The sequence below is a fragment of the Aulonocara stuartgranti genome, assembly GCF_965226115.1.
Source record: "Aulonocara stuartgranti genome assembly, chromosome: 7".
In the NCBI taxonomy this organism is placed as follows: Eukaryota; Metazoa; Chordata; class Actinopteri; order Cichliformes; family Cichlidae; genus Aulonocara; species Aulonocara stuartgranti.
Window position 1 is genome coordinate 38,070,146 of NC_138945.1, and position 26,862 is coordinate 38,097,007.

The following is a 26,862-nucleotide window of genomic DNA, read 5'->3' on the forward strand; positions in this document are numbered from 1 at the left end:
AGGAGAAACTGTGAAAACCTTCACAGGACTACTTAAATGGATCCTGTGGCTGTAACCAAGCTGTTGTGCCTTTGGCTGCTGGGGAAGCAACAACTTTGCACTAATCTGACTTTATCTTCGATATTGATTTGGTTTACCTCAGTGTGCCGGGCTGAACTTAAACCAAACTTTGGAATGGATTTTTGCATCAGAAGTTTCTTCTCAGCTTATCATCATCTCTTCAAAACACATTTGGGTCATTGGGGATTTTGGTGTTATAGCAAAATAATATTTTATTATCACATTTTACAGTGGTTGTACCTGCAGCGTTGTTAAGCTGTTGATTCTATGGTTTTGGGCAAACTTGTCAGATAATATTATTTGCCACTACTTCCAAGTCATAGATGTATCTCTATGTATTGTTAAATATCATGATTGTATCGTCTAATATAAAACCACAACTGATAAAAGATCTTAGGGATAATTTAGAAACAGTGTTACTGCCAAACATTTTCACAAACATACTCAAAAATATACTTTGTTGTGTTAGTGCCATCACACAGGAGTCTGCAGTCTGCAGCAGGAAGTCAGAGGGGCATTAAGCCCATTCTCTCCGGCCTGCTGGAGCGGGGGGGCTAGGAGGAGGAGTTGGCCGTTCGACTGCGGTCTGGAGTGTGGGGCCTCCCTGCTGCTGCGGAGTCGGGGCGGTCTGCCTCCCCCCACCGCAGGGAAAAGGGTAACACCACCTGGGTCTGGGTGCAGTTCCCCCCTCCAGGGGCAAGGGTACCTAGACCCGGTTTGTAGAGTACGCTTGGGGAGTGTGATCGTGTGTACAGCTTCTCTTTATGTTTGTCTCCACGTTGGTTGAGTGTGGAGTAAGTGCATATGAGAGCATGAGGGTGGGAATGGATGTTTGTGTCTGTGTGTGCCTGTATGTCTGTGTCTATATGTCAGGTTGGGTATCAGACGCCACCTCTCTGGGGACATCTCAGGCCCTCCAAGGTTTGGAGGCCTATCTCCCCCTACCACCACTTCCCCTGCCGGTGGCGGACTCCCTCAGACATCGGTGCGTTGGTGGTTCTTTGTGTCCAGGGATGGGTGTCCAGGTACACACCGGCTCACTCCTTGACGGCCGCTTATCGGGGCCTGGAGCCTGGGGCTCGCTCGGGCCACTTCGGAGGTGGGGTGCCCCAAGCCTCTCGGCCTGGGGCTCGGTCACTCAGGCACGGCTGGCTGCCGGCAGAGCTCACGGGCGCCTACCTCAAAGCACACTGTGTTCTGTTGATCTTATGTGCTGCACAATAATGTTTAACATTTAGTATTTACTGTCATATTCCCATATATCATTGTGATGTTGTTTATTCTATTACTCTTGTTCTCTTCTGCTTGTTTTCTTTTTTCTTTCTCAGCAGGTGATCCAGGTGATTGATATATGCATTTTTTTTCTGCCCATTCTGTTGGTTCTTGTTTTTTGCCCTTCTCCCCCGTCCCTCTTCTCAGCTGTTTCTCTTTCCCTCTTTCTTTCTCCCCTTCTTTCCCCCAGTCAAGTCTGTCCCGTATTCAGCAAGTGAAAATAAAATAAACAATAAAAGGTGAATCAAATGGACCATTACGGCAAGGCTGGGATGGTCAATTTGGTAAAGTAAATTCGTTGGGCATCTTTCTTTGCCTTTAGACAACAATTCTGATGGCAAAAGAGCCAAACGGGACAGACAAAAAAAAAAAAAAAAGGAAGTCAGAGGGGCAAGAACAGGGAAACCTGGAAGTTTATTGACCGGGGACACCAGTTCATACTGTTTTAGACTTGAATACCAATATCTAAGAAAGACATTAGGATTTAAATATCCTCCTGTACAACACTGAGTCCAAAGATGAATGCTTATCCTGTTTGTTTAAACATTATTATAATATTGTTATAAACACTGTCACAACACCTTAAGTGTAACAAATTAAAAATTAACAATTAATTAAACTTTACATAATTTTTTAAAATGTTTTTTACAGTCTGACAGTAAAATGGTAATATTTTGAAACTGGATAATACCTGGTCTGTATGCCATGTTGGTAGCATATCACACACCCAATGCTAATGGATAATCTGTTGGTAATGGCAGTTCTACTGGATCAAACATTACTAGCAAAGTAACAGCAAAACTAGATAACCATTAATATAATATAATATAATATAATATAATATAATATAATATAATATAATATGGTTTCAGAAGGTTGGCAGTGTATTTTAATAAATAAAAGTGCACATTGACTCAAGACGTTTATTTAAATTTAATCAAAGCTTCAACCAAAGCTTTGATGATTAAACCACAGACACCAGTCAGCCCGTGAACTCTAGCTGCTGGTGTAAAACTTGAGTACTTTGTACACCCACCATCCATTCCAGCCACCTCCTGCTGATTTTATGCAGTTCAGGAATTAATTCCGTTTAAACTCATATTTAGTACCACTCAATATGAATTGAGGCAGTGACTAGTGTTAAAAATAACATGCTTTCCAAATTATTTTTCCTTTGACTAATTTTCTTTAAACAGGGATGATCCTTGCTACATTTTGGTTTTTTTCCCAAATGTCTGCTACCAGACACATTTTCTGTTATATTTGAGAAGTATACTTTTAAATAAAAGCTCTTCAAAACCCTACACTGTGGGCTTCTCCTGAGACAAAGTCAAGACAACAGCCTTTCTATGCATTTTCAATGTATCCTGAGGCAGCACAGGATGGCACACTGGCACATACCATAGTTCATATTGTTTCCTCTGACTGTTCTTTCCTAAGACACTGCTGGACTTAAGATTAGAAGTCAGTAGAAACGGCAGTAGAACTGCCTTTGGTTTTGAAAACTCTTGATGCTTCCATTCAAAACTGCTGGCTGTAGCTGCTCATCATCAAAATGAATCATCAACATGAAATGCATCCAGCTTGAAACCAAAGTTGATGTTTACTATCTGTCCAGGTTTGAGGTCTTTAGTGAACCTACAGAGCAGCCATCCTGGAAGCTGTCTGGACATACCTAAGAGGATAATCTTGAATTTGAGATTGACCAAATTGATATAAGACTTTTGATCTTGCAAATTGCAACACACAAATATTAGAAATTACTTTTAGCCTTAAATAGTAATTTACGGCAAATGGTTGCACCTCCCTCAGCTTGGTGCTTTTCGAGGTTCCTTCCTGTTAAAAGGGAGTTTTTCCTTCCCACTGTCACCAAAGCGCTTGCTCATAAGGGAGTATGTTTGTTGGGGTTTTCTCTGTTTTCTTTGTGTTATTGTGGCAAACCTTCTGGCAATTACATGTATTGGTGTACCATCCTAGAGGAGTTGGACTACCTGTGTGATCTCTGTAGGGTTCATGTATCACCTGGTAACAATAGTGGCACTGACCCTAGCCAAGTCCAAAACAATGCATAGCTTCTTATTGTTGTTCCTGTACTGCATGTATTGTTAATTTCATTCAAATGAAAGCAGTTGATACTGATTAACAACCCCTTCTGTTACTTAACTGACCAGATCAATATCTCACAAGTTTTACTGGCTTAATACCAAACTCTGATCACTGTTACTTCATTTATTTGAGCAGTGCACTATATTGCCATTTACATTTGCACACATTTCAGTATATCACTGCAGCTATTTACTATCTTCCTAGAAAAATATCAAGAAATGAAGGCTGATTCAAGACTTTTGCACAGCACTGTAGGTCTCACAGGGTTAAAGAAGTTAGAAAAGCTCCTTCACTTCATGGCTACAACCCTTGAACCGGCTGTCTGATCTGTTGGTGGGCACAGAGGGGGTGTCACTCATTTTTTGTGACATAAAATGTCGATTTCTGTATTGACTTTGTGTGAATTAGAGCATGTAAATATTTTTCAACACATAAATCACATGAGCAGCTTGGACAGTCAACAGAGGAAACATAAATGAGTTGGGAAAAATGCAGAAAGACATTTATTTATGCACATTCTAGGATCCCATCAATCAGTAAAATGAGGCCAGATCACTAGAGAGCGACTGCTGACTGATGGCTGTGTCACTGTTTAGATGTGGGTCAGAATAAGCAGCCATCAGTCACTTCAAGGGAGACAGAACCTGGAAAGTCAGGCAGTGATGTTAAAGTCTGTAAGCTCAGATCGTAAAAGGTGAAAGAGTCTTTCTGTTCAAGGGGATAACGTTGGATTTTACTGGTAATACCACCGCGAATGGAGCAGATTATGATGTGGATGTTGTTGCAGTGTATGGATGTGAGCAGAGAGAAGAGGGAATAAAAATATGGGTATTTAAACTCACCCTGGACAGGACGACCTCTAAGGTGATGTTTTGTGGAGGAGCGCTGGGTACTGCAGAGACAAATGTAAAGGAAAGGAAAATGTCAGGAAAACAAACAATGCAACATATAAATCAATACGAAAATACAACAATAGCTCTAATGATATTATTTATTAATAAAAAAGGAAGCCGCTATGGAGAAAAAGTGTATTTCTGGTTGTACATTCAAACATGACTTTAAACTTTAAAATGTAACATGCTGGTTCAGTCCTGAATATGCAAACAAATCTATGCTCCTGCAAAATGACAACTACACATGTACATGCATGAATAGGAACGCTATTAATATTTAACGTAAAAAAAGTTTAATTTTTAATGCTACTTTTACATTGTTATGGCTGCAATAATGTAAAAGGTCTGAAAATTACACATAACAAACAGAGCTTTAGAAAGTTAGATTTGATTTATTTCTATTTTCTGTTTTGTTGGAAGTGACACGCACGAGGACAACAGGAAGAACAGAGAGAGGATTCATGAATGTAGTGACGAAGGACAGAGAAGAATACTACAGAGATTGGAAGAAAAAGACAATCTTCTCATGGTTTTGTGGCTATAGTAAGATAGATCACATACTGAGATCGAACGTTTTTAACATGACTGCTTAAGTCCTTCTAAACCTTTTATTTGTTAAAAATTTGTTTTATTTCCTAAAAAAACGAAACCAGAAGAAGCAAAGAAGGTGAAGAAGAAAAAGCTACAAAAAATAACAAAGGCAAAAGTAAAACATATATATACAAACAAGGGGGGGGGGGGGGGGGACCAAAGTGAACATGATGGTCACAGGGGAAAAACGGGATGATGATGAAAGATGAAGAAGAAATACAAAAAAGAAGATATTGGGAAGAAAATGAAAGAGTAAGCATGAAGATCAGAAGATGAAAAAGAATGAAACATAAGAGCTTTTAAGTTTAGAGAGGAAAAAACTTGGTTTTAGTACATGAAAGCACAAAAAAAGATGAAGAGGAAGATGCAAAGGAAAGAAAAATAATCAAACAAAGAGGAGAAAGCTAAAAAGAGATCAAACAAAGACAAGAAAAAATGAATGGATGAAATAGGAAGACAAACACAAACTGGAGGAGCTCCACCTCCCGAAGTTTCATGAAATTTGGCTCCAAAGTTCTTGTGTAATCTTGCTAACTGACTCACAGAGAGACCAAAAGCACTGAAAAACACCAGAATAAATGGAACACAAAAGAGAGGATGGTGGTGAAGAAGAAGAAGAGATGAATGAATAATAGAAGAGAGAGTTGACAGACTTCTAGAAAAAGCAGCAGATGCGTTTTTGTGTCCAGCAAAAGTGCAACATTGGTTTGAGTGAACTGTCCAATCAGATGCCTGATTAACTGTCAACGGCTTATCTGTTGATTCAGCTGCTCGCTATTTATGTCTGTGTGTGTGTGTGTCTTCCAACGTGTGTCTATGAATCAGTTTTATTGTAAATTCAATTAGCCCACAAGTCACCGTTATCATCGAGACACAGCCGGAAGATTCACAATACAGCCGCTCTGCATCTGCAAGTGTGTGTTTGTGTTATTTCAGATCATTTTTATGGTGTGACTGCAGCTGGACACACGCCTCCGTTCTCTCTGCCTCTGTGGAAGTTTATTAATCACAGCGTCCCTCTCAGCACACCCATCAGAAGCTGAATGTTGCATTGATATTAAAGGACTCAGTCTGTGTAGAAAATGTAAAGCACACTGTCCTACCATGCAAAAGCTAGGAATAATAGCAGGAGAGTATAGGGAGCCAGAGTGAAACTAGGACTTCTGAAACCTCATTCAAGACCCCTTCAGAACTATATTTTAGAACCATTTGAAATGGATTTTCAGTAATGAAATTATAATTTAAATGCAGTTAAAATGTGTGACAATCATCAGATGTCAGATTTGTTTGCAGAGTGTGGCTAATATTAGCAGTGCTAGCACCAGCAGCATTTTTTCTTGGAGGGAAATGTCCACACAGCTTATGCAATATCCAACTTTGGTTGGATAAGCATAAGTCGAGTGCTTACATGCCAGTGAGTCCATTACAATTTAAACAATCATACCCACGAGGGATAATTACTGGACCTCAAGCTAATAATGTATTCCCTTTCTTCAGGCCAAAAGGTGCGTATATACTTAACAGATACTTCACTGAGAAACCTTGCTAGTGCCAGATTAGACCCCCTGATGGCTTCGGACCTGCATTAATTTTTCATGGTACACACATGAAAGCATCACATTGTTTCTGCAGATTTTCCGGCTGCATATCCATGAAGTGAAACTTTGCTCGCACCACACCTCAAAGGTGCTCTATTGGACTGGTGACTGTGAATTCCCGTAATTAAAACCAAATAGAAACTAGTTTGACATTATGCGACCTTTGCTACATGGCATGTTATCAAGCTGATGAGTACACTGTGGTCATAAAGGGATTAACATGATGAACATATTCCCAAACACCATTACACATTCACCAGCAGCCTAAAGTGCTGATACATGGCAGGATAGATTTAGGCTTCCATGTTGTTGGTGCCAAATTCTGATCCCATGCTAGGGTCAGAGTGTCACATCAGACCAGGCAACCTTTTTGGACTCTACTATTTATCATTTTTGGTGAATCGGTGTGAACTATAGCATCATTTTCCTGTTCTTATACAGAAATGGCACCCAGTCTAATCTTGTGTAGTTCTGCTTCGAGGTTTGATGTGTTGTGCGTTTAGAAATGCTCTTGTGTATACCTCAGTTGTAATGAGCGGTTATCTCTGTTACTATTACCTTCACTTCTGCTCGAAGCAGTCTGGCTATTCTCCTTTGGCCTCTCATACCAACAAGGCGTTTTCACTCAGACAATCACCACTAACTGGAAATGTTCTCATTATTCGGACCATTCTCTCTTAACCCTAGTGATGGCTGTGTAGGAAAATCCCAACAGATCAGCAGTTACTGAAATCCTCAATCCAGCATGTGTGGCACCAACAACAATGTCAGACTCAAAGTCACTTCAATCGCCTTTTTCCCCATCCTCATCCTCAGCTTGAATTCCAGCAGCTGGTCTTGATTTTGTCTACATCTCTAAATGCTTGAGGTTGCTTAAACCCAAAGTTGACATCAACTGATGTACAATAAAAAAAAAAAATTCGTTTAAGTGACTAGTCTTTCTGAGGGCAACTAGATGTGGACATGCCTAAACCTATGCTGAGTACTTTGTAATAGTCCAATTTTTCTTATGTCTACCAAGTGAACAATCCACACTGAACAATCCCTTTTCACCCTGAGAACGTCTAGTCTGATGTATTTATCTAGTCAAGTGTCCACTATTTGTAGGCCACAAACTCTTTAATAGTATCTGTGATAACATATTAGGCTCCCAGTGTCACCCACTGACATTTCACTCCCTGTGTCTGTAGTGGGCAGTGAAAGGTCAAATTAATCAAATCAGTGATTGTAAAGAATACGTCAAGGCTAAGGCTCTTGGATTTTTATGTGGTAACATTAAAATAAGATGTGAGATATGAGGATTTTGTCAGACAATCAGCGAGTAAAGGTGATTAGCTGGTCACTAAAACTAGTGCATGCAAGTATACGTTTCTTGAATCTATTTCTTTTCCTACGTTTTCTCTGAGTATTTTCATGACTTATGAACTTCCTCGTTTCTTCCTCTTTTCTGCGCCACACATGACGAACTTTAATACTGAACCATGTGAAAGAGAAAGTGTGTGTGTGTGTGTGTGTGTGTGTGTATGTGTGTGTGGACTCCATTTAATGTGTCAGGCTAAAAGGAGGTTTAAATGAAGCTGCTCCTTCTTCTGCCTACTTAATTAAAGACCCCCGAGTCTCCTAATGAAACTCCTGACAGCAAGAAGGGGGGCTGTCTATGAGAAGGGCTAAAGACTGTGTTCCCATTGGCTCTTCTCTCGGTGTCTTTCTCTCACACACATATACACAGTGCCAGGTAATAGACACCACCTCGCCCAGCAGTTTTCAGATCTAAGTTGAAGTGCTGCTTGAAACTAGGACCAGTTCAAACCAGTCAGACTGCACAAGTCACTCTTTAATATTCTGGACTCCTTGTGGTTAAGGATATTAATAACATATTAATCATGTCTTCAAATCATCTCAAATTGGTTTCTTGAACACGACACTGTACTCAAATGGCATCTGCAATCACCAGATCCCAATCTAATAGAGCACCTCTGAGATGTAGTGAATAAAGAGATTCAAATCTGCTGCAACTGTTTGTCATGTTCATGTCTGAGGAATATTTCTAGCACCCTGTTGAATCTGTGCCATGAAGAATGAAGGAAAAAGGCGGTCCAACCCAGTACTAACAAGCTGTACTTTATAATTTGGATGTTGCTTCAGGGTCTGAAAAGTGAAACTGCTGTGTCTTAAAATGAGGTCTGGTTATCTTTCACTGATATAGTCGTCAGAATCGGGATCAGAGTCTAGATTGTTTCAAAAATAGCATGACATTAAAGATGTAGTCACTTTGTGTGAGCTAAATGTGGTGGTTATGGTTATGTGACTAAATATATTCATAACCCATCGAAACAAAATTTAAGACAATTTACTGATAATAAAAATGTACTTTGTGCAAATTTGTATTTCAGACTTTTGAGGACCCAGCTGAATAAAATGCATGTTGCACGGGTGATGTATGGCCTGAGCGGAAGAATTTTCAGCGTGGACTGCCTCAGACTGAGATAAGACATCAACAAAATGAAAACACTCGTTTTATAACAAGTCCCAGCTTGCAAAAAATAAAATAAAAATCCTCTTCAGATTCTTTTAAACTGGATGGGTTAAGTTCACTCTTGAACATCCACCAAAATCAATACTTTCTTCAATAACCACAGTGACAGCTTCCATTGAGATCATGTCCTTGGTATTTCAGAGAGAGTGGATTTTTAACAGCCTATTGTGGGCAACTTAAAAAAAAAGGCCTGTGCTCCAGTGTGTCATTGTTGTGCTGCTGTTAGAAATTAACAGTGGACGTGGCTGGAAGGAATAGAAGCAATAGATCCTGTAAATATAATAAATTAGCTTTTCTTTTTGTTACTGTATGACGCTGACAATTCTTTCAAGAAGTTCCGTATTTATTACTGTACTGTGTTTAATCAGTCTAGCCAAATAGTATATATATACAGCACAACCCAAAGAAGACAGTGAGCTGCTATTTTAACCCTCCAATTTTGTCCACCAATTTTCCAGAGATGTATTAACAGTGAGGGTTAGGTTAGAATCTTTGGTCACCTCTCGTTTCATTATAGTTTGTATTCAAGATGCCAGACTTTCTTGTATTTTCTCAAAGTGTTATTGCACAACAGTTCAAAGTTGGCATATTTCAGCATGCTGTGCACTGCATCCTTACAAAATCTGAGGCAATGAGAAGAGTAAAGAGCAAAGGAAAAGGTTGCTTATCTACACCAGATGAACAGGATCTGAAAGTGATGTCCTTAAGAAATAGGAAAAAAAAATCAGAGATTTATCTGAAATCTGAAAAAGTTTCACTGAATGGGTGGCTGTCAAGAAGCCATTCTTACAACCTGTAAAACACAGTGGAGGCTCTGTCACGGTTTGGGGATGCCTTCCATCCAGTGGTTTTGCAGATCTTATCAAAATGTATTAAATTATGAATGCAGAAAAGTACCATCAGATTTTGAACCCCCATGCAAAACCAGGGTAAAAGTATCTGATCCATCATATATTGGCCTTCCCAGAGCCCAGATCATTATGAAATAGTTTGGCATATTCTTTTTCCAGATAATGGAACAAAAGGCCTGGAGAATTCTGGAGAAGGTTTCCTGAAGACCACTGTGGGAATAGTGGACAAGATGTGCACAGAACTATATCTACTGCTTTATAAAGAAGTTTTACCTCTTTGCATACCCAAATGGGATTCATACAAGACAAGTGCTGTTCACTGGTGAGTGAGTGGATGTTAAGGCTACTATCAAAACTGAGAAAAGAAGATGAAAGAGTGGATAATGGGATACTGAAGACCGGTGGAATTTCAGTGACAGAGAAAAAGCCTCTGTGACTTTCCTTCTGTTATAACATGGTCATGTCATGTTTCATTTCCTGATACATGTGATTTTCCACACTGAATAAATGAGGAAATGTTAAGACACAGCTCACCATCTGATTGGGTGGTGACACTGACGGCATCTGAGGCAGTCCCTGGTCCATAGCGATTGATGCCCAAAACTCGAACTGTGTACTCTGTGAACTTGTTGAGTCCCTCCATCTTGTAGTTTTGTCCATTCACCTCCACACTCTGAACACAAACACAGAGTATTGATTACATTCAACAAACAACCGAATAAGGTCAAATGAACTCCAAAACAATGACTCAGACTATCTAAAGCATCATAAACCATTGGTGATGGAGCTCACCTGCTCCTTGCCCGACGGGCTCTCGGTCCACAGCAGCCTGTAGCCCAGGATGGGGCCGTTCGGAAAGCTGGGTGGCTCCCAGCTAACCTGAACGGAGGTTGGAGAAAGAGCCAACGCTCGGAGAGACTCCACCTTGCTGGGAACTTGGACTGAAGGCACACACAAACACTTCTGTTACCAGTGCTGCTACTTTTAGACATGTGTTACCTTTACTGCAGGGACAGCATGATCTGATTTTCATGAGAGTCAAGAGGATAGCTAGCTATCATTTTATAATAAAGGCCTATTTCACTCCAGTATCACTAAATTTAAGCATAGACAGGTTTAATGTCTTAAGAAAAAAAAAAGATAATATACTGACCGGAAAATCAGATGCATTTTTAATGATTTGACATTTCGATTTACAATAGCTTAGACAACCCGCTGAGTGAGCCTGCTATAGTAACATCTGGCCTATATAACTTGGACATTATTCAAGGCCAAATGTGGGCCACATCTGGGCCAGACATTCCTTGTTTTCCACCTGAGTGAGATCACGAGAAAAGAGGTGTAAGGAACCAACAACAGCCATGGATCCATCCATGCATCACAGCAAGTCTGGGTCTTTCTACCTATTTTCTCCTTCTGCTATTGGCTAACAGAGAACTCCATAGCTTGATGTTGGTCTTGACAGTCTGCCTCACTGAGCTCAACTGTAGTCTGACCCAAAATATGAACTAATGTGCAAAAAGAAAAAGAAGTTTTATACAGATGACTGAGCGTGTGTGTTTGTGTGTGATGGAGTGTTTGTGTCTTACGATCAGGTTTTGTGGTGATCTTGAGGGGGGCGGAGCTCTCTCCTGGCCCAACATCGTTATAAGCGACAACTCTGAAGCTGTAGCTCTCCTCCGGCTTCAGGTTGGAAACTGTCAGCTCCAGAGACTCCGGCTCTGACACGTTCACTGACCTCTCCCTAACATGGAAAAAAGCACCATGGATTAACTGCTAATTACAGGAAAAACAAGAAAAGAAAGGAAAAAGAACCAACTGTCTTTTCCTGAAAGTAATTGTAATTACATATAACAACTACATCCTTTTTTTTTTTATTTAGGGTTTTATTTAAATAGACGTAAACTGGGAGGTAATCCCAGTCCATCTCCACTTTGTAACAGCACAGATAATCTCCCCTGTAATCAGCTGCAATCTGTGTAATCCCTCACTGTCTGCTGCTAATCCTCAGATTACAGCACCTCTGCAGCCTCGCAGTTCTCAACTAATCGCCAGACCACAGATGAGACGAACCCAGATGCAATGATTAGCATGTTTCCACAGTAACATCAAACACACACACACACACACACACTGGGGCTTCAGTTCACTGTAAGGAAAACATGCTGTTGCATTTTTAAATAAAGAATACTGAAAATATTCCTGGAGATAAAACATAAAAGGAAACTTTATGTTGGCAGGATTTTGCTTCCTTTTGATGAAAACAGATAAAACATCCCTGCACTGATGTTCACTGCATGCCAAATCTTGACTTCACCACTGAGAAGCACAAAAGAGCTTTGTAACTCATCCTTAATTCAGACAGAAGGGAAATGGGATCTGCTCAGATATGTACTGTAAATAAATTACTGTAGCCGGGCCCAAAATCTTCCCTAAATTAAAAAACACTGAGGCACAGTTTCAGTTGCTTTTAGCTTTAAGTTTTAGCCGGGATGCAACAATCAGTCAAATTGTCTCTTCCTGAGCTACCCATTTCCAATACTGTTTTACATCATATTTTCCCCAGTGAAACACTGCAAATGAGTGAGTAAAACCTTCAGAGAATTGTCTTACACCCACCTCTCAAAGTTAAAAGCAGTTGTCCAGCCTCTATTATATGTTTTTTCTTTTCTCTGTGGCAATTTCCATCATATTCCACTCAGGTCTGCAAATTTATAACAGTGACTTTGTGGTGACTTGTAAGTTTTTATTCCACTGGACGTAGCATGGTGTCAGCAGCTACATACGGTGACAAGTTGAACTTGACCTATAATGCCATACTTCCCTTTTTTCCTTTACAGCAGCTGGATAAAACCTGTAGTTTAGAAAACTGTCTATCCTGCAGCTTAGTCTTTTAAATACTAGAGAGGATTTAAATTTGTCTCAATATGTACAAAATGCAGAGCAGTCACAAGTAAAATGTGTCTGTAGTTCTTTATAACTCCTACAAACTGCACCGTGTGTGTGCAGATTTAAAAAAATAGATATAATATGTTCATTTATAAGCATTTCGGCTGTATTTTAAAATTACAGGAAAAGAACACTTAGCTGTTTCACACTTCTCATTACAAAACCACGGATCAATCAGTTCAAAAGGTGAGAACACATTTCTTCTTTTGTTTGTTGTACAAGCCTGACACAAACGCGTCTCATTCCCTGCTTGTCACATATAAACTCTGTTAAAAATGGCACTAGACTCACATTTAAATGTGGATTAAACTAATGTGTCAGGTTATTGTTGTTAAACCTAACATGTTAGACAACTACAGGCAGTGTTTAGGGCTTAAATCTAACCAGCAAATGGAAAAGAAAAGAAAAACCACAGACAAACAAATGGTACATAAATCTCAGTCTTCTGGCTGATAATCAGAAATGGGGGTCTCCAGTTTAATGGCAGTGGCTGGAGCTGTATGAGTCAACTTCATTTATACACAGACAGACGACAAAAAATAGGACTTCCTGGTAAGTTATAAAAATCTGTTACTGTTACTTGATTTCATTTACTTCTTGTACTGCTGTTGGCTAATATGGGTGGATATAAAGCAGTTCAGCAACAGCAATCATGTGAAAAACTAACCCCTTTCAGCCACCTTTTTGTCTTACAGCAGGGTCCAGGTACTGACTCTTAAGGACACCTTATCAGCAGCATCTCCTGTCAGATGCAGAAGCAGTATTCTGTTATTGTAGTTGAATTGGCTTTGTTCATTTCACTTCAGCTTTTATTGTGGCAGAGGCAAGATTGAGGCTAATCATGTGTATTACGATGGGATTTTTGACAAAATGAGCAACCTTGATGATGAATGCAATTGGGAGAATGCATGGGGGAAAGCAATAAGCCTCCTAAACCAAACCACCACCAACCTTTAACTTTCCACCACAGCTATAGTTTTGCTATTTGAGTAAAGTGAATTGGACTGAGTGTAACAATTTAACTGGTGTTCTAAAGACATTAAGTTTATAAGGGTTGTTTTTTAACTGGTTGTTGAGCCTTTACTGCTTTTTGATAAGGATGAACCCTAACTCTAAAGGGTAAAATGGACATATTACTACCTTTAAAGTTTGTCAGAATGTTTTTGTCTTTGCTCACTGACTGTCATTTCTTTTGAGGACAATATAATAAAAACATCAATTATATATTGATATAATTGATCGGCCAGAGGGGCCGATGGCGCGATATGGCAGCCTCGCTTCTGTCAGTCTGCCCCAGGGCAGCTGTGGCTACAACTGTAGCTTGCCTCCACCAGTGTGTGAATGCGAGAGTGAATGAATAGTGGAATTGTAAAGCGCTTTGAGGGTCTCAAAAAGCGCTATATGAATGCAATCCATTATTATTATTTATTCAGATTGCTCAGGGTTGTGTTCAGGGCTGTGTTTAGGGTCATCACGTGGTTAACTACACCATATTTGGGTTTTACTTGAGAATTCCATTCTAAAGGTTCATTTACCAAGATCTTCATGTAATTCCACACACTGCCACTGAGATAGGATTGTTGCATGTGGCAGGTTCAATGACAAAGCGGCCTGCTCATACTATGATTAAAACGGATGTAGCATTTGCTGCGCTTATCCTCTTTAAGCTTCCCACAATTGTTCAATAAACAACTTACACCATGTGCAGTATATCAGCCAATCTGAACGAGGACCTTAGGTGATTTTTTGGGGGGGCAGTTTGTCAAGAGGTTATCAGAATTTATCAACTGCAGACCACAGATGTACACGGTAAATTACATGGCAATCTGACACATTGACACAAATCAAGCGCTATCACCGGCAGCAGCAATGACACACAAAGGTTAAAGAAAACACAAAAGGTGAGTGGAGTTCTCGGGGTATATAAATCCATGTTTTTTTTTTCCAAGGCTGCCGAGTAAAAAGGCAGCGACACAAAGCTGTATGTGGAGGTAACCAGCAGGCTGGATACAGAGTGAACTCTGTTTGGCCTTGAAAAGGCCACCGTGTGAGGGCAGTAAGTCGGCTCGAACAGGAATAACCCACGGAGAGAGAAAAAAATAGTTCTTCCTCTGCTTACATCTTTACTGAGTCCTTCTCATCTTGCTGGCCTTTCTTGGTCATTTTTTCCCGCTCTCTAAGGATCTCACCTCTTTCTGTTTTTATCTCTCCCTTTCCTTACCCTCCAGAGTTTCTGCTCCACCCTAATCTCATCAGCCTTGGGGTCGCAATATAGCTGCAGTTTAGCAGCAACAACATCGCTCTCAAGTGAGACTAAATTCCACCATGGCACTAAAACCCCACCTGCACTAAACAGGCTTTCTAAATTTATAAATAGCATTATTAATTCACCACCTATTGTCCCATACTGCTGGCACATCTTACATCTTCTCGACTGTTTCTCCAGACCCTTTCATGTCTGTCACATGTGCTCAGGGTGAAACTGCTCTCATCTGTGAAAAACACATGGTGCCAGTTAGGGATGGGTATCGTTTAGGTTTTATCCGATACCGGTGCCAAACCGGTACTTTTGAAACGGTGCCGGTGCTTAAACGGTGCTTAAAGAATGGAGAACACAAAATTGGTCCAAAAACCTCTCATGTTCAGCTGTTTTTTTGTAAAAAGATAACAATGTTAGCCTTTTCTGCAGCTATAGGGCATATATGGTATCACTCTTGGCTGGAAGCAGTGCTTAAACAATGGAAAAAAACACAAACTTTGTCCAAAAACCTCTCATGTTTAGCTGTTTTCCACTTTTTCTTTGGTCATTTTAGCCTTTTTGGCCAGGGTGAAGGGAGCATCTGCCATCAAACAAGAAGACAGCCGCATGTAGCTATGATGATGTTTACTAGTTCACCTTACATGCATTAATGTAATAACGTGGTTAGCCTACTCAATGTAAATTACACACGAACAACATTAAGCTACTCACGCAGAGAAGAACGGCTGCTGCTGCCATCATCATTTCTGCTACACTGGCAGGGCTAGGGGCCAGGACTCTCCTCTTCGTGTTTTTGGGGGATGTTGCTAACTCCGGGTCCGATAACAGGCAACCCACCCGCAGTAGATGTGCTCAATGTGAGGTCTCGCAGCAAGCTATCAAATACGGCCCATTTCTCGGCTTTTAAAAAAAACGCTATGCATCGCCAGGTGTTTCATCGGATTCGAGGTGTTACCTCCTTTGACAGTATCACAGTATCAGCTTAAAGCACTTGTTGCAGGCTGCTGAGTTTGCATATTTTGATGTGAAGTACAGCCAGACTTTTGACCGCTTCGCCTTGGGCATTTTTAATCTGTAGCTCTGCTCTAAAAGAACGTACGTACCTGGACCCACCTACTATCCTCGGAAACGTAAAATGATTGGCTAGAATCTAAAGTGTATCACAGCTCAGGAAAAAAGCACCGAAATGTGCGCTGCTTTTTGGTCTGGTTACTACCGTTTATATCAGAACTGGTGCCATCCCTAGTGCCAGTGGTGGATGTGACAATACTGCTATTCGAAATGCCAATCGGGCCTACTAGAGCAGAGTTTCCCAAATGGTGTGCCATGGAAGATTATCTGGTTCCACCTGTTTAGTACTCAGCATGAGTAACGGGCAGAACAATTATATTCTCTTCCACTAAAGGGCAGTACAATTACTTGCTCTAATTAAATGGGTTGCCAACTGCCAGTAAAAGAGAAGAAGACGAAGAAGAAATTACATAATAGTCATGCTGTGAGACTACGCAGTGTGTAATAGCAATAGATAAATATTTGAAAAGAGAAAGCAGTCAGTCTGACCTGGGTCCCGGAGAAAGTTTTGACCCAGATGAAAGCCCTAGCATGAGTAGTGGTTAGAAAAAAACAAAAAAGGTATACTGCGGACAAACCGAGCCAATTCTGCTACACCTGGTGCGTGGGGAAAAATGATCAATATGCTTTTTGTAACACTTTTGTTTGGTGGTGTGCCGTGTGATTTTTCTAATGTGAAATATGTGCTGTGGCTCCAAAAGGTTGGGAAACACTGCACTAGAGGATGTCAGGCCCTCGGGTCACCATCATGAAGTCAGTTTCTAATTGACTGGTTGGAGACATTCACAGCAGTGGCCTGCTGGAGGTCATTTTGTAGCTCTGGCAGTGCTCGTCCAGTTCCTCCTTGCATAAAAGAGCAGATACTGGTCCTGCTGATAGATTAAGGACCTTCTATGGCCCTGTCCAGCTCTCCTGGGGTAACTGTTTATCTCCTTGAATATCCCCCATGCTCTGGAGACTGTGCTGGGAGGCACAGCCAACCTTCTGTCACTGGCACATATTGATGTGCAATCCTGGAGGAGACTACCAGTGCAACATAGGCTCCAGGTGTCACCTCATGCCCTAGACCATAGCCAAAAAAAAAACTAGTGAAAAAAAACAGTCATAAAAAATGAAAAGGGAAAAATGTCAGTGGCCTCCACCAGCAAAACCATTCCTACTTTGGGGGTTGAGGCATTGCTATCCCTCTAGTGCACCTGTTGTTAATTTTAATAACACCAAAGCTGTAACTGATTAACAACCCATCCACTATATAACGGACCAGATCAATAATTCAGCAGTTTAACTGACTTGATACTATACACTGATTAAGTAGTGAGGAATTTTTGATCAGCGTATAAACAACAACAAAAGCTTCCATAGACATTGACATTTACAAAATCCTGTTTCTGTGCCTCAAACTGATCATTTCGCTCGTCACCATGCTGATGTTTTATAAATGAACATAATTTTGCACTAAATAAGACCTGAAGTAAACAGCTGAGACCTTAAACCAGGGGTCCCCAATTCCAGTCCACGAGGGCCGGTGTCCCGGCAGGTTTTAGATGTGTCCCTGATCCATCCATCCATCCATCCATCCATTCGCTTCCGCTTATCCTTTTCAGGGTCGCGGGGGGCGCTGGAGCCTATCCCAGCTGTCATAGGGCGAGAGGCGGGGTACACCCTGGACAGGTCACCAGTCTGTCGCAGGGCCAACACACAGGGACAGACAACCATTCGCACTCACATTCATACCTAGTGACAATTTGGATTATCCAATTAACCTATCCCCACAAGCTGCATGTCTTTGGACGGTGGGAGGAAGCCGGAGTACCCGGAGGGAACCCACGCAAACACGGGGAGAACATGCAAACTCCACACAGAAAGACCCCGGCCTGATGTTGGAATTGAACTCAGGACCTTCTTGCTGTGCGGCAACAGTGCTAACCACCGTGCCACCGTGTCCCTGATCCATCACAGCTAATTTAAATGGATAAATTACCTCCTCGACATGTCTTGAAGTTCTCCAGAGGCCTGGTAATGAACTAATCATGTGATTCAGGTGTGTTGACCCAGGGTGAGATCTAAAACATGCAGGGGCACCAGCCCTCGTAGACTGTGATTGGGGACCCCTGCCTTAAACCTAATATGAATTGCTTTACTGAAGCATTCATGAAGTGTGAAACAGGCTCATTTTCTCATAGACAAACAGAGGCTAAACAATGTAACTTCTTTTTGCAGCCAGAGGACTCACCCAGTGTTGACCATTAAAAAGAATCCCGTCTTAAGGCACTTTTGAACAGGCTTCATTATTCAGACACAGAGAGACTATGTATTTGATTTGACGGCAGCTTTGCAAAGTATTGGTAGTGCTGTATACAACTTTATTACAGTTAACAGATGGGCCTTTTCCAAATGTAATTGGAGGAATTTCCTTCCTTATTTTGAGACTATAAGTGAGATAGTGTGGGTATACAGAAAAAAGACCTATTCAGATCAAATGGAAATCGTTGTTCATATGTGGTTTCCATTTCTCTTGGTTATATGCGTACTTTTCAGTCACTTCAGTTTCCCCATGCTGTCAAAATCACATCATTCAAAATTGCATTGTCACTATTGTACAATAATCTATCTGCCGGCGTTCTCTGCCAATCTGCTCCTAGTTCATCTAAGTTTCCTGTGATATCTCACTCTGCCCTTCCAGCCATCTAATGTGCAGCCCTCCTTGTGAGCTGGGACATCTCATCCAAAGTCTCTATGGGCCATTTGCTGTCTCCGCTCTGCTACCACTACCAACATTGAGACAGAGCAGTTTTCCTACTTTCATTTTGGGATTCTGCACAAAAATGTCATTCCTCACTGTAGTCCAGCAGCCACAAATTTATGTCTAAATGTGACAATACATGCTATTTTCTCCAAATGCTATCTCCTTATTTAAGTGTGGTATTAATCAAAGTTATGGCAATAGCTACTAAACCCAACAATATAAATGACAGTCCTTCATTACATTAAGACATTTTAACAATGCCAATGTACCAATGCCAATATATATATATATATATATTTAATTTTTTTGATATACCAGGGGATATCCCAATACCCCTTTTTGTCAGGTCTTGTATTAGTACTTATCTTGGTACAATTAAATACCAGAAATGTGTCAAAGGGATTTACATCCACTGCAACTTGAAGATCAGAATTATATCATCTCAACTCTCAACTCAAACTATTTTGTATTATTTTTTCACCATTTTGCTATTTCAACAAGCATGTAGTAAACGATATAGAGACATCTTTGTTGATCCACTACTTTGACCCAAGGAGCTTTATATTGTAAGATAAAGACCCACAGTATTAGAGAGAAACCCAAACTAGCAAATGAACCCCTGTAGTTGGTAACAGTGGGAAGGAAAAACTCCCTTTTAACAGGAAGAAACTTCAAGCAGAACTAGGCTCAGGTATTGGAAGTCATCTGGCGTGACTGGTTGGGGTTGAGGGGAGGGATACAGGGCAAACGACACACTGTGGAAGAGAACCAGAGACTAATAATGACTAACATTAAGTTTCAATACCTGTCAGGTGGGTTAACTGAAGTGAAACCTATAGTAGTTCCTGTCAAAGGCTTTAGGCTACATTTAACTGTGCATCTTATTGGTCTCACAGCATCTATGTATAAGGACGTGTTCTAATTTTATTGCTAATTGAGTCCAAAATAACGGCTATTGCTGGGGAACATTAAGAGAGAAAGAAAAGAGAAAGGAGTACCGGTAGGTATCATTGGCATGTAAAATGATGGTAATTATGAGAACCCTAACATATCCTGAAAATAACAATAATCAGTATGACCTGCTCTGGAAAGAGGTGTGATGACTCGTATGGATGTCTACTCAAAACATCTTTTCATCCTTCTGCCTTCTTTCTTTTCCATTTTCTTTCTTGATCTGCCCAGATATTTCTCTATTTTGCTGTCAATATATTTCCAGGAAGTCATTACAGCTGACAAAAAAAGTCATTCTCACCCTTCCCCCCAGCCAATTCCCCTTCTTTTGTAATCTTTCATTGTTTTCTCTCTCAGTCTCCCTCCCCTCTCATTTTCTGCAAGTTATTAGCACTGACAAAACCCATCTCGGCATTTTTCTCAAAGTCATTAGAACTGACAAAACCTCTGCCTCTATTCCTTCTGTAAGTCATTAGGACTGACAGAATCTCTCTATCGAATCGTTTCATGACACAAACTTCAGTGGCTCTTTTGTCCAGCCTACCGTTCAGAGGCCCAGAGCTCTGCAGGCCTAGATTGTCTCTGAGGTAACAAAGCTTAAAAGCCTGGATGTGAAAGCCTTCAGCTGGAGCCCCGACTGTCAGAGGTAACCATTTAACACCAGCAGGGGAGTCACCAATGTGTCACCCAGAGCTTTTTCTACTCAGTGCTTTGAGCTGCTGTGTGCACCAGAGCCGTGATCTAAGAAATGCACTGTTGTCTTTTACACACTGTTAGTATAAAACTCTGTACCATCAGACTTTTATCCCTTTATAAGCTAACAACTGCTAAATCAGGATCTTGGTTGCAGATGCCTTTGAGTCAACAACTTGAGTTTGTCTATCTTTTTCAGCCGAGTAAGCAGCAAGTCTCTGTAAAACAATGTCACTGCTGGCCAGTTTGTTCCAGGCAAAAATACCTCATCCACTTCTTATTGGATAATATAGAGACTTTATACAGATATTAATGTGCGTGGGCACATCCTGGTTGCCAGAGGATGTGCCCACGCAGCTCTACCAATCTGCAGATAGTTCATTTGGAGCCACAAGACATGACTTCAGGATTTGTGTGAAATGTCTTGGCAATTACTTTATAATGACATGGCATCTTACCAAAGATAAGACCAATAACTGAAACTAACACCACTGACTAACAATAGCCATGTGCTACGTTTCACGATTATTAATATGCAAACTAGGGCTGTGCGATATGACCAAAATCTCATATCCCAATATAAGACATTTATCATCCTGACAACGATATATATCACAAAAATTTTACACTTTCTGTAAATTCTGGGAATATAGGGAAACTCGAGTTGCGTGAAATGTTTTCAGCTTGGCGTTGTGTACCTGGAGTCCAGTTCTTTGACCAATGCATGAAACTGAATATTTTTAGATATAAGTTTGTAAGTTTGTGCCATTTTCTTTGTCAGTATTTATTACACGGTGTGCTGCGGGGAAAAGCATGAGTCTAAGGTTTATTTTGAGCACCTGATGTCTCTTTTTTTGCTTCTCATCCATAAACTCTCTCCATACTCTTTTACGTGACTCTTGCGTAGGTGGTAGAAGAGGTTTGCGGTGTTTGAGTCTGAGGTGGGGATGGTTTCTTGCATAATTTTAGTCCATGTCAGACTTTTCATAACCAAACCATCAAGACGATGAAAAAATATTGCAGTAAACAATTTATTTTGCGACACCACGAAACAAACGATAGGGTAATATGAAACGATTGACGTTTTCATATCGTCATCCGATATATATCGCTATATCGAACAGCCCTAACGTAAACTGTCATGACCAGTGAATAGTGGTTATGAGTACTATTCATAGAGAGTTAGAGGTTGCCTGCAATCACAGCATTATATGGTGGTTACAATTTGCATTCTTTTACCCATTATATTACATATATTAAAATTTTTGGCGTTGTGCATTTTGGGGTTTGAAAGCCACAGAAATGTTCAGTGTTTTAAAAAAGCGCATCTCAGCTTTTCTGTCACATATGGGGTCACCAAATCGTTTTGCTTATGCAGTGATTCTCTTTCTTCAATCCTTTATCACCTTGACCGTTCTTTAGGCGAGGAGATATTTTTCACCATCTTACAATACTGTGATTACATCGTTTCCCCACCTGAACTAAGCATTTATGGCTCTTGTAACTTTGCAAATGAAGATTTTTTAAACATATATATGCAAATAAAGAATTAAAATGTATACTTTAATAGTTATCCAGTTAATCCATTTTCAAAGAAATAATCAGAAAGGGGTTCATCTCTCATGCTTCTCTTTTTAAAATTCTCCTTTTGTTTAAATAACAATAAGTAAAATATTCTAGGAAAAACATTGGGATCTGGGAAATTGCGTCAAGGATTTCCACCTTGTTTTTCTTGCTACTATCACCCAAACCCCAAATCCTACGTCTAGTTAGGTGCAGGATTGTGTCTGTGTCTATAGAGCTTGTAACTATAAAGTCAAAGTTGGGTGTCTTTCAGCTAGAGGAGCTGAATGAGACCTTATGGTTGTGTGAGAGATAGGAGATAATACATATTATAATATTAGCATTGCTTGAGAGATGTTTTTTTCACTTTATGATTGAAGGTTTCTCTAATTAGAACAATTAATCAGTTGATTTTTATTGTTTTCTCATAGTGTCTGTATAGCTGTTGATTTTCTTATTTTCCTATGTGAACATTGATTAAATTGCTATTGATTCTCCCTAGCTGCTTCTACCCTATTACAGTCAACACAATTCATTTATATGAGCACTGATAAAAAAATGACCAGGCTTAGTTAGGACCAGGTTTAAGTGCTGTTGGCAGCCTTCGTAGACATTTACTATTACCGTATTTTCCGCACTATAAGGCGCACTTAAAATCCTTTAATTTTCTCCCCCCCCCCAAAAAAAATCGACAGTGCACCTTATAATCTGGTGCGCCTTATCTATGAATTCTGGCTGTGTTTACTGACCTCGAACCGATTTTATGTGGTACACTGCGCTAAAAAATCTGTCAAAAAATGTTTCAGTAGTACTTTGCTAAGCTACGAAGCCGTACCGCTTAATGGATTGTCTGAGTGTTTTGGCTACCGTAGTCATGAGCCTCGCAGCTCAGAGTAATCTGGGTCCAAAACTCCGTCCGCATCATGTCCCAAACTAACACTGTGTAAATTCTTTCATCTTTAATAAAATGATCAGTGTTTCTGCTTTACTAGGTGTAACAATTAAGTTTAACATCCAGGCATCCATGAAAACCGAATTTATAAAATTTAACGAAATTAGAAGTTAGCAGGAAGTTAGCAGGAAGTTAGCTTGCTGGTTTCACTAGTTACCTAAGCATGATATATCATGTTCTGACTAAGAGACTGCTGGAAAAAAATAAAACGTACAGCTCTGCTATCACTTCCAACATGAATGAAGACAGAAAACTACACAATAGTGACGTTTGTAGGGTTACTGAAGTTAGGTTAGGCTAGATGATATATAATGCTGTTGTCACGGTCCTGGGTCTCCTGACCCAGCGTTTTTAGTTCCTTGTGATGTTTGTATTATTGTACTTGTGTGAGTTATTCTATGGTTTCTAGTTTCGATCCCTTGCCCTTCATGTTTCTCTGTGTCCCCTCTGTTCTGTGTAGTCTGTGTCTGCATGTTTGAGTTCCCCTCTGTGTCTTTCGGTTCTTAGAGTCCTCTGCCTTATGGTTTATGTCTCTGTGTTTCTTAGTTGCTGTCTCCACTGTGTCAAGTTTGCGTCTCTGTGTGATACTTCCTGTTTTACTTTGATGGTCCGTGTCTTATGTAAATGTGTCCTGCTTTGCTTGTCTCGTCAGTCCTGATTTCTCCCAGCTGTGCCCTCCTTCTGTGTCTCATTCCCCTCGTTACTTCCTAGTGTATTTAAACCCTGTCTTTCTCTGAGTCAGTGTCGCGTCGTCCCGCATTCTGTGTGGATCTCCCTGTGTCTCACTGTGAGTTTAGTTTGTGAGTTTCTAGTTTAGTTTGCTTTGTATGACTTTCTCCTGCCAGCGAATAAAGCTGAGTTCTTTGTGTTTAAACCTCGTGCCTGAGTCCTGCATTTTGGGTCCAACTCCTGCCTGCCGCACAACGATTCATGACAGCTGTGCTAGTGATTGCTAGCGACACAGCTATGTTAGCATACCAAAGCATAACACAGTGAACCTGGAGAATGAACGTTAACTTTTTTCCCGATGTTTTTTTTTTTTGACAAATGCAATCGCAGTTATTAATGTAAGATAAGATAAACTTTATTAATCCCACACATGGGAAATTTGTTTTGTTACAGCAGAAAGTGGACAGTGCAAAGTTACATAGCTGGAACAACATATACTGTTGTTCCAGTGTTTATAGAGCAGCTACCAGAGAATTCAACATTAATGAATCAATGGTACGTAAGTAGAGGACGCAAGAGGAATGAGTTGAGTAAAGTTTGACTTATCTGGCTGTTTTGTTTCGTTTAACGTTCTTTATTATCCGGTGCGCCTTATGTATGAAAACCGACCTGTTTGTCAACAGTGCGCCTTATAATCCTGTGCGCCTTATGGTCCGAAAAATACGGTAATACAGTCTGTTACTACAATTAGTGGCACAGCACAAGATGTAATTGGTCAGAGAGCCAATTAAAACTACATTCTGAGACAAATGCAATAATTTACCATATCCAGAGTTATAAAAAAATACCAACTACAGTTGGTTTAAAGGGGAAAGTAACCCAAAATTATTGAAAATCAGACTTTGAACCTTTTCTCTCAACCTTTTCTTCTGTAAATTTGGCCATTTTAACATGGTTGTCTATGGGAATTTACTCACCAAGGCCCTATAACGGCCAACCTCCCGTTGTCTTAATTGTTTATCCCCATGGGGTGGCACTTATGTGACAAACATTTAAACGCAACTTTAAAAAGCTGCTTTTTTTTTTTTTTAATTATTGTTAATCGTTGTTACTGATGGCCTACTGCGGGCACCTGTCAAATTTTTAATAAAATGAAATTTTTTCCTGTAATTGTCCATATTACCACTTCCCTCTGGATGAAGTGAAACAATAGGTCCTCCATTTCTACAATTTTGTTGTACATGCACAAGGACACTAAAGGACTATATTATTCTATTCCATAAAGGGGTAAAGATTAAATTTTTTTTCCAGTGCTTCACTTCAAAGCAGTCCTGCGCATGCATACAGCCAGTTTATCTGTTGTGCTTTTAACTACAAAAATAATGCAGATTCACCGACCGTGTCAGAGCAAACAAAGACACATTTTTTAGAAAGAAAGAAATAAAGAAAAAAGAAAATCAGGCTTATCTTACCTATCGATTCCATCCTGGGAGTAATAAACACCGTAGGTTTGAACAGCTCCTCCGGTCTCCTCTGGGGGGCGCCAGCTGAGTCGGACAAATCGGCTGGACACTAGGACAGGGACCAGGTCGCGGGGGGCAGAGGGGAGGGCAACGCCTGGGCTGGGGGACACTGGTGGGGGATCAGAGGAGGAGGAGTAAGTCAAAGGGGTGCCAGAAGGAGCAGGAGAAGGGCGGGGAAGAGGAGGAGGTGTGAAGGAAGGTAGATTCTGAGTGGGCGTGGGCTCTGTTAACAGTTCATCCAGGGAAGGGAGGGGAAAGCAAAGGAAAGGAGAAGCAGGGAAAAGGATGGGGGACGACGGGGGGGAGGTGGAGGGGAGGTGCGGGAGGCGAGCAAAGGAGACAGAGCAAAGAAAAAAAACAACAAAAAGAGCAAAGGACAGATGAGATGAGCAGATAAGGAACGGAAAAGACGTGGAAGAGACAAAAAGGAAGAAAAGAAGGAAGAAGAGTGGTAAAGAAGATCTCAGCCAAGAAGAAAAAGCAGCAGAGCATCTGAAGAGCTTAGTTATCAATCAGATATCAAACAGATATCAGTCATCTGAATGTTAACACTGTTTTAATGCCATGACATTAAAACACACATGGTATATTAATTTTATGTGAAAATGATCCTTTAAAGTTCCTACTCTTCTCACAATGTTCAGTTCAGTTCTCAGAAGATGAAAACAAATCTGAATTCTTATGAATGTGTTATGAATGAATTGAATTCTTATGAATATGAACCATTTCTCTGCAATAAACACTCTTTTCCAAAGATGAGTGATTTCTCAATCAGATAGATTTTTTTTTAATTATTTTGTTGTTTCAGCAACATTAAACTTAAAAAGGGTACTTTTGAGTTAAAATATATATTTATAATTTTAATAAATGACAAATTAAAAAGGCATGAACTTTTTTTTGTATCGAAAAAATACCGAACCGTGACACCAAAGTATCAGCCGAATCGAACCGTGAATTTTTTGTATCGTTGCACCCCTATTAGATATATCATACGACACACACACAGTGATATTTGAGAAGTGAAATGAAGTTTATTGGATTTACAGAAAGTGTGCAATAATTTTTAAAACAAAATCAGGCAGGTGCATAAATTTGGGCACCACAAAAAAAGAAATGAAATCAATATTTAGTAGATCTGCCTTTTGCAGAAATCACAGCCTCTAAACGCTTCCTGTAGGTTCCAATGAGAGTCGGGATTGTGGTTGATGGTATTTTGGACCATTCCTCTTTACAAAACATCTCTAGTTCATTCAGGTTTGATGGCTTCTGAGCATGGACAGCTCTCTTTAACTCACACCACAGATTTTCAATAATATTCAGGTCTGGGGACTGAGATGGCCATTGCAGAATGTTGTACTTGTTCCTCTGCATGAATGCCTTAGTGGATTTTGAGCAGTGTTTTGGGTCGTTGTCTTGTTGAAAGATCCAGCCCCGTCGCAGCTTCAGCTTTGTCACTGATTCCTGGACATTGGTCTCCAGAATCTGCTGATACTGAGTGGAATCTATGTGTCCCTCAACTTTGAAAAGATTCCCAGTCCCTGCACTGGCCACACAGCCCCACAGCATCATGGAACCACC

The 26,862-nt window shown here is 40.4% G+C and overlaps 1 protein-coding gene across 1 annotated transcript in view; it reads right to left on the reverse strand.

Moving 5' to 3' along the window:
• The window catches only part of dcc (DCC netrin 1 receptor), a 353,610-nt gene that overhangs the window by 122,525 nt on the left and 204,223 nt on the right, over positions 1-26,862 (reverse strand). The window contains exons 8-12 of the mRNA XM_082541635.1: positions 25,234-25,393; positions 11,497-11,651; positions 10,700-10,848; positions 10,442-10,580; positions 4,281-4,330 (exon numbers count right to left, since the gene is read on the reverse strand). Of these exons, the coding sequence (XP_082397761.1) occupies positions 4,281-4,330; positions 10,442-10,580; positions 10,700-10,848; positions 11,497-11,651; positions 25,234-25,393 (653 nt within the window). The remainder of the gene's footprint in view (positions 1-4,280; positions 4,331-10,441; positions 10,581-10,699; positions 10,849-11,496; positions 11,652-25,233; positions 25,394-26,862) is intronic.